Source organism: Prunus avium, chromosome 1 (assembly GCF_965620075.1).
Source record: "Prunus avium chromosome 1, drPruAviu1.hap1.1, whole genome shotgun sequence".
NCBI classification, from domain to species: Eukaryota; Viridiplantae; Streptophyta; class Magnoliopsida; order Rosales; family Rosaceae; genus Prunus; species Prunus avium.
Window position 1 is genome coordinate 20,344,371 of NC_142284.1, and position 8,682 is coordinate 20,353,052.

Here is an 8,682-nt window from a genome sequence, read left to right on the forward strand (position 1 = left end):
GAGATATCACGTGGCACTTATGGTGGTTCGCTATAATCTCCAAGTTGTCTCGTGACTTGGAGAATGGTGTTTGTCCTAGGATCATAGCCCCCCTCAATTGCTCGAGTCAATGGGATGTTAGTTGGATTGTCTCAGGTCTTTATTGAGCTACGAAGTGGTCTTTGGTTGAAGCCTCATAATTTCTGTATGCCTAAGTTTCCCCCTCCTCCTTTCTAACTTTGGCAAACAAAAGAAAAAATGGTGGAACCACCTTTGCCCCCGCCTCAATAACTCCTTATACAAAGTTAGTGAATCCCATGCGCATAATAGACCCAAAAAAATGTAATAACTCACTCTTGTGAAAATTCCTATTAAGCATGATGAAATTTCTTTGTGGTGTTGGTGATAGAAGTTGTGGTGGCAATAGTTGTCGTTATAATGGTTGCGGGGTTGACGGGTGATAGTGGTGATGAGGTTGGAGAGAGGAGATTTGTTCAAGATAATATTAAGAAAAAGGTAATGATGGAACAAAATTCTCTCTGGTTTTAATTTTTTTATTAATAGTGTGGTGAAGAAGCTTAAGCTTAAACATTGAGATTCCATGAGTGTGATGAAGAAGCTTAAGCTTCTTGCTTTATCTTTCCTAGCTTTATAAACACACATTATTACAAACACTTAGGATATCATCAACATCTTTATTGTAAGTGGAGCAATTTGGAGAGAGGCAAATCATTAGGTAATCGACTACTAACTAACGTGTCAATAAGCTTATGTTGGGCTAAAAAGCCTCTCTAATGCTAATTTATTACATAAAGAAAGAGAGATGATGTTGGTGATGGAGAAAATCTTGGAGCTTAAGGTAGCTCCTAAATTCAAGAACTTTGCTTGGTTTTTTTGGCAAAAAGTTCAGTGTCATCACGCTATGTTATGTATCAACAAGGCATGCGGCACCTAATCATTCTGGTAGATAATTATGGCGTTACATTGGTAATCAATGTTGTGGATTATTTGTAGATTTGGGGACGGGGGAGAAAAACTTGTCTGGCACAGGGATGCCAACGTAAGCTTTCCACGTCAATTGCATCTCGACAGTTGGTCACCGCTTTCAGCCTTCATCTCACTGGCTCTCTTTCTTTCTCATCTCTCCCTCTCTCTCTCTCTCTCTTCGCATTGGTAAGAAGGAGAGAGACGATGCCGACAACGATGGAGGAGGGGAGGGGGACGCGGAGGATGGCATCCCCGTGCCAGGCAATTTTTTTTTTTTTTGGGGGGGGGGGGGGGGAGGAGGGGGGTGTTTGTTTACAAATGAATGTGATTCACGTATTTTAATAGAAAAAAATTAGTGGGATAAGGTTTTCCAGACTGCGCCAGCAATCAGAAATAAGCTTATGGTGTTTATTAAAAAAAAAAAAAATAATAATAATAATTAAAGAATACTTTATAAAAAATAAATAAAACATTGGAAAATAAAATAAAAGGTTGTAAACTTGTAGCTGCTATCTTGGGGATGTGACACCTTTCCAGATAGCCGACACACCATTACCTTGTTTCTAACACTCCATCACCTTCCACATGCACCCATTTGCATACTCTCAATACAAAAGTCAAAAAATTATATAAATAAATTCGAAATAATAAATAAATCATTTAAAAATTCATAAGCTACCAATAAAATAAAAATATTTGGTTTTCTGCCAAGATTCCCACCCAGCCAGTTGCTTTGCCTGCTGCAACAATTCCTGAGAGACCCTTTGGCTTTCCTTGGCTCAACAAACAATCAATCACTCTTTCACTTCATTTCTGAAAACCCAAATAAATCAATCAAAAGGCTCCAAAAGCAACCCAAGTGGGGCAGCTTCAGATTTTCTATCGTTTTATGATGCGAATGTGTGTTTTGTGTGTGGTGAGTTTGTGTCAGGCACTGACAGCTCCTTGCAACTCAATCATACAATAAGCCTGGGCATTCAATTATCCCCAATCTCTCTGCAAAGAAAAGAAATTTCCAACGCCATCCCATTCCCATTCTCATGTTCACTGCACAAGGCACTTCTCATCTGTACTTCTTCATCATCACCCGGTCTTCTTAAAAAAAGGTTGCTTTTTTAAGTGTCTTTTTATTTGTGATCTGGATTTTTCTCCATCAACTCGTCTAATCATTTTGTTTTTATCCTCCTTACCCAAAAAGCAAAAATTATAAAAGCCAAACAATGTTTCCAAAACTTGCTTCTTTTCCCATTTTTGGTTTTATTGAAAGTTGAAGAAATTGCAAATGTCACTGTTTCGGTTACAGTCATTTTACTCAATTTTGCTGGGTTGGTGATTGTTCTCTGTCTTGCACAATCATTAATCCCATTTGTTGAAATCCCCTTATTTATTTCTTTGTTGATGATTTGATCTGATTGATATTTTAGTTATATATTTGATGTCTCTGGGTTGGCTTCTAATTTCTTGATTTTCTTTTCCTGAAAAAAATGTTTACCATTATTACTGCCAAAAGCTCACACCTACCAAACCTGAATCTTGTGCATTGCACGTTTCTCTACTTGTGTTTTGTGGGATTAAGCCCTTCTTTGGTAACAAATTTCATTTACTTGTAAAGCTTACTCGCATTTTCCTATCTCTGTAACCCGTCGAAGTCCACAGATCAAATTCTTTGCTTCAATCTTGGCACCAAGAAAAAAAGCCTTTTTTTTCCATCTGGGTATTGAGAAAAATCCTCCCTTTTCAATCCCCTGCCGTAACTTTGTCTTCGCATATATAAAATCTTTGAGTTTCCAATCTGGGTTTTGAGAAAAAAAACGCTTTCTTAATAGCCCCTTGTGCAGGATTCTTGTGTTTATGTGTGAAAGCTTGAAGCTTTTCATCGGGGTTTGGAACTTTTTTTGTCTGATGCCTATTGGGGTGTCCAAAAATGGCAAATCTTGTCCCTGGCGTGCTTCTCAAACTTCTACAGCATATGAACACAGATGTGAAAGTTGCTGGTGAGCACAGGTCCTCTCTATTGCAAGTTGTGAGCATTGTTCCAGCGCTTGCCGGCGGTGAGCTTTTCCCAAACCAAGGTTTCTACCTTAAGGTATCAGATTCCTCTCATGCCACCTATGTATCTCTCCCTGATGAACACGATGATTTAATTCTCAGTGATAAGATCCAACTGGGTCAGTTTATTCATGTGGACCGGCTCCAAGCCGCTACCCCTGTCCCCATTCTCCGTGGCGTTAGACCAGTACCAGGGAGACACCCTTGTGTGGGGAGCCCTGAAGACATTGTTGCTACTGATTCTCTTGGATTTCTTAACAATAATTCGCGTTCAGGTTTGAAAACTGTAGAGAAAGTGAAACCTGAGTCTAAAGTATTAGGAAATGGTCATGCTGGAGAAAGGGACAAACATGGAATAGTGAGATCAAATGGTAGTGGTAAGGAGGAGCAATTGGATAAGAAAATAGGGTCTTTTAGCAGATCAAAGTCTCAGCCATCAAAACCAGCATTAAATGTTGAAGTGAAGAAGGAATTGCCGAGAATAAAGTCGTTGAATTCATGGTCTATCCCATCATCTCCCACAAGTTGTTATTCGTTGCCGACTTCTTTTGAGAAATTTGCCAATGGGGTCAAGCAACATGCAAAAGTCAAGGGAACACCTAAGGCCGTGGGAGTGGTGGAAAAGACAAGTTCAGCTCGTGGGGCTAGTCCTGGGAAGAGATCAGTGTTGGGAAACCCGATGAAGAATTTTGTTCAGGGGTTTGAACTGGGAGCCAAGGCCCTGAGGAAGAGCTGGGAAGGAAATATGGAGGTGAAGAATAGAGAGAGTTCAAAATTGAGGGCTACCACACATGATCCGAAGCAAGAAGTTCGGATGTCTGTAAGTTTTACAATTCTTCCATATTAAATTTGAAATTGATGTTATTTAGTTTTTACTTGTTATTAGTTTGCTTAAGTGTACTTTGGGTTGATTTAAATTGATTCTGTTCCTTTATTTGAGATTAGATTGATTTCTCATTTGGTGGATCTTCTGAGAGAAAAATTTGATTTTGGAGATAAACAACTCAAATTAAATGCCAGCAATTATGAATTTTAGGGTTTGAAAAATCTTCTTCTTCTCTCTCTGGTTTTGATTCGATTTTGCAGTAAATTCCAAAAGATGTAGAAAGCAATTCAATGTTTGGTGTTTTTTTTCTCTTGTACAAAGCAAAAAACTATATTTATTATTTGAAAAAACTTGCATTTGCCAGGCTCCTAGAAAAAGTACATCAAGTGAGAGGTTGCCATCTAAAGAGGAGAATAAGATCCAGATGTCTGCAAAGTCATTGAAAGAAGAGAGTAAGGCTCAAATGTCTACAAAGAAAGTTACTGCAAATGGAACTTTGGGTGATCAAGATAGGTCAAATAAACAAAGAGTTGTTGGAAAGAAATCAACAGATGCTAATAATGGATTTCCTGGAAACTTGGTCAAGGTTTCTTTAAATAATAGAAAATTGACAGATGGAAGTTTTCCATGGGCTTCACTCCCATCATCAGTTGCAAAGCTTGGAAAGGTATATCTTTTGTAACATCTTAGATCTTGGTAGATGTCTTAGCATAAATGTTCTTGTCTGCCAATTAAATGTACTACAGTGTTTTACTTCTGCAATTTTCGTTGGTAGATGCCGCAGAAGTCAATTAGAGAATCTTATAAAATAACGAAGTCACTGATATCTGAGGTCCCCAATTGTTCTTGCATATATAGGGTTACGGACTTGTGTTAATTTCTTAGCTTTTGATCTGCTGTGTGCCAATGAGTTGTTTTGATGGTTCAATTTTCTTTATTAGCAGACAAGTTTGTAGTTTCATTTTAAATATGAGGAAGATTTAACTTTTCTTTTCACTGAAATTTCAGTGACATTCATTTTAATTGGTGTTCTGATCTTTCTGAGGATATATTATGCTGTAGAGCTCAGCTCTTCTTTTTCTTAAAATATGCTTTTACATCTACTATGACAGGAAGTTTTGAGACACAGGGATGCAGCACAAATAGCAGCAATAGAGGCGATGCAGGAGGCCTCTGCTGCAGAGAGCTTGCTACGATGTTTGAGGTATAACTACATCTTTTTGCCAGTGACATGGAATATATTATTTTATTATTTGTGAGTTAGACTTGGAGTTGTGGATTTGCTTGAAGTTTCCTTCTAATGGTGCTCAACATAATCAGTGGCCAAAAGTTTCAATGTCATAAAAAATTGAGCACTTGTAAATTTGATTGATTTTTCTTTAAGCCTGTTTGTCAAATTTTCAAAGTACCAAGCAGAAAATTTCATTTGTCATGTAGGTTTAAAATTCATTTACTTATTTCATTTTTAAAAAAAAGCATAATAATTCATTCACTTAAAAGTCATGAAAGCATAAGCAATCATCGTGTTGGTGGTCGTGCAACATGCATTTAGTTATTCTGGAGGCACCACATCATGGTAGAAGTGCCGGGATATGAATGGTAATGGTGGGGTGCTGGACTATGAGAGATGTGTTAACTCTCATTTGGCTTGTTAACAAGAAGATCTTTTTCACTTATACCTAAAAATTCAGTAACTCACATAATTTACACAATATTTTTGGACTTGGGGTTGTTAATGCATTTAGTTATCATAAAGGCAAAGGCCATGGTCAGAATGATAAATGTGCATGGTAGTCACATGTAGGGTTGATGGAGCCGGACATACTGATCTAACCACGAGATAGTGGCAGGTGAATACAATTCAGTTAGAATATATTTTCTGTCACTATCACCTATGGAAACCCTTACTATGAATATTTTAGATATAATATTATATATGTACATTTTTCCATCCTTTTTTCTATACCTCAATTGAGTTGCACTAAGGAAGGTCATCTTCCAATCCAAGTTGTATATGATATTGTGGTTGGATAGTAAAAATGGTTGGACATTCAGACCCAGAAGATATGGAACAGTCATTAGAACTTCATGCGTAGTTTTTTCTCGGTTATTGACAATATATACAAAAGTGTGATCCTTAAGGTATCCAAGCTGCAGCAAGATGGTCATTGTGATCCCTGCAATCCATATCTTTTCCAACTCCTTTTCTGTTGATTCACTGTTAAATAGCCCTGGTTATTAGAGTTATACAGTTATCAGCATATATGGCATGGAGGCTGTTTTCTTTTCGTAGTGTACTCTCATGAGATAGTTGAGCGATAGAAGCCTCCACCGAGATATGTTTAATTGTGATAGGACTCTTGTACTTGAGTATTCTGCATTTTCTCTTCTTAAATTTGTAGAGTTACTCTTACGGTGCAATTCATTTACCACCTATGTATGGAGTAACGGTAACTTTTACGCTATTGTGGTTAGAGATAACTCAAATGTCTAGTTTGTTTGATAAACTCAGGCAAAATACACGAATTGTAATATCAGTAGTAAACTCAAACTAGGTGTGGAAATGATGGATTTGTATTTCCCTGGCTACAAGATACCCAAAAGCGACTATTTCCTTATCTTGGCATGATCAACTATAATTAGGGATATAATATAGAAGGCTTTGGTCATGGATTACATATAATGTAGCTTTACCAAAAGAGCTTTAGTGAAAGTAGGTGGTGTCTGCATAACAGCGAAGTAAGCTATTTACCAAATGCAATAAGTTTCTATAAATTGGTCATAGGGCCAGCCCTGCTTTATGATTTAGAGAGTGACCATTGTGCAATCAAGAATAGCATGTGCTTCAAATAGGACACAAAAAATGTAGGTGAAGGTTTGAATTGTAATTAGGAATACCACTGATGCTTAGGAATCCAAAGCATATAACATATTTTTGAACAGGAGAATCACTTGTAGAAGTCACCTTGTTTGACCAGGGAATTTTGGGAGAATGGATTTGCTTAAAAGGTCTACGAACATCAAGTTATTTCACGACATTGTCAGGGATTGTAGAAATAACTAGATAGTAGATTCAGTTCCCTTATTGTTGTCATTTCTCACTTGAGTACATGTGGTGGTGGTTAAGAGGTTCAATTGTATATTAGTACGAGTAAGTTAAGGGAAAGTGCACATCCACATTAATTTGTATAAATTTGTTGTACTCTATGATGTGACGATTTCCATTGCTTTTCTAGCCTTTCATATATACTTATAATTGTGGCCAAGATTGATTTGCCTATCTGTGAGCTTTTTATTTGGGGGGTCCATAAATTTATATGTTGAATTTTTAGCCTAGGTTCTCTACTTTGTTGTCTGACATTCTTTTTTGTTATCCTTTTACCTCGGTCCTGCAGCATATATTCTGAGCTAACTACCTCTGCCAAGGAAGATAACCCACAGCCTGCGGTGGAGCAGTTTTTAGCCCTCCATGCTAGCTTGAATAATGCTCGTGTAGTTGCTGATTCTCTATACAAAATTATACCAGCTGGTTCATCCCCAGACCGTGAAGAAAGCCCATCAGAAGATGCACAAAAGATAACATCAGACAGACGGAAACAGGCAGCATCTTGGGTACAAGCTGCATTAGCCACCAATCTGTCATCTTTTGCTGTATTTAGTAAAGAGTCCAGTTCAACCTCTGTTCCAGCTTCAGCTTCCTCTCAAAATCGAAAGATTGTCTCTGCAAATCAACCCATGTTAGTTCTAGAAAATTCTACGAAGAATACTTCAACAAAATCCCAAGGCAAAGTTCGCCACACAGTTGGTTCCAAGCTTCCAACACCAGGAACTCCTCGCCGACTAGGGGATGGATCAGCAATCAGCCAAAAGCCACAGGCACAACCTCTACCCGAATGGAATAGAGGAAACGGCCTTGATGAGGCTGTTGACTTGGCTGAAATGTTGCGACTGCAATCACAAGATTGGTTTTTGGGGTTTGTGGAGAGGTTCCTGGATGCTGATGTGGACACTTCAGCTCTGTCAGATAATGGTCAAATAGCAGGAATGCTAACACAGCTCAAGAGTGTGAATGATTGGTTGGATGATATTGGTTCTAGTAAAGATGAAGCAGAAACAAACGCTGTTTCAGCTGAAACCATCGAGAGGCTAAGGAAGAAGATCTACGAGTATCTTCTTACACATGTTGAATCTGCTGCCGCTGCACTTGGTGGCGGATCACAGTCATCACCGCGAATTCGAACAACAGATACAAAAGTAAGAAAGTGAATCGATTAAACCCTAGTTTGGTCGTGTGTGTTTTGGTGTCTGCGGTTGCATAAATGCAGCAGCAAGCCCTGGAAGCTGTGCCCTTAACCACCAAGTGATCCTAGGAGCTCAGGCTGTTAATCTATGTACATAACTTCACATGGGTGTGAGGAGGTATAGATGGAAGGGTTGTTACTTACAAGAGAGAATTTGATTTGAAGTGCAAGGTGTCATTATTTTTTCCATCGTTTAATTCAATTGTTACCTGAAATTATACAAGATTGAAAAAAATTGGGGAGCGGGGAATTTTTTGGTTCTTATAGCATCCTTATGAGCATTAGAGATTCTATTTGAATCAGTTAGCTTTGCCATTTTTTCTCTCTTGAGAAAATTACTTTTTTAACATAACCTTTTGTTTTCCATGTAAATTTTCTTCTAATTTTAAAAAATGTAATGGCAATCAACCACGGAAATGGCCATTTATCATGACACATAAATACCAAGAGCTAGTTATTTTGTTTCCTGAGTACTCCCAAAGCCTAATATGATACAAAACTCTGCATGCAATTCCACCATCTTCTCAAAAGCAACCTTGC

At 38.0% G+C, this 8,682-nt stretch overlaps 1 protein-coding gene across 1 annotated transcript; it reads left to right on the forward strand.

Moving 5' to 3' along the window:
- Positions 1-1,676: 1,676 nt before the first annotated feature.
- On the forward strand, positions 1,677-8,404 carry LOC110769132 (GPI-anchored adhesin-like protein, putative (DUF936)). Its single transcript, XM_021973046.2, has 4 exons — positions 1,677-3,835; positions 4,206-4,508; positions 4,954-5,045; positions 7,237-8,404. Exons 1-4 carry the CDS (start codon positions 2,891-2,893, stop codon positions 8,105-8,107), a joined length of 2,211 nt encoding a protein of 736 aa, XP_021828738.2. The 5' UTR covers positions 1,677-2,890; the 3' UTR covers positions 8,108-8,404.
- Positions 8,405-8,682: the final 278 nt, after the last annotated feature.

Bases quoted from the DNA above. Each gene is read 5' to 3' on its own strand.
- LOC110769132 (XM_021973046.2), top strand. From the start codon at position 2,891: ATGGCAAATCTTGTCCCTGGCGTGCTTCTCAAACTTCTACAGCATATG. The intron at 4,509-4,953 runs GTATATCTTTTG...CTACTATGACAG, and splicing joins CAGTTGCAAAGCTTGGAAAG to GAAGTTTTGAGACACAGGGA. The intron at 5,046-7,236 runs GTATAACTACAT...TCGGTCCTGCAG, and splicing joins AGCTTGCTACGATGTTTGAG to CATATATTCTGAGCTAACTA.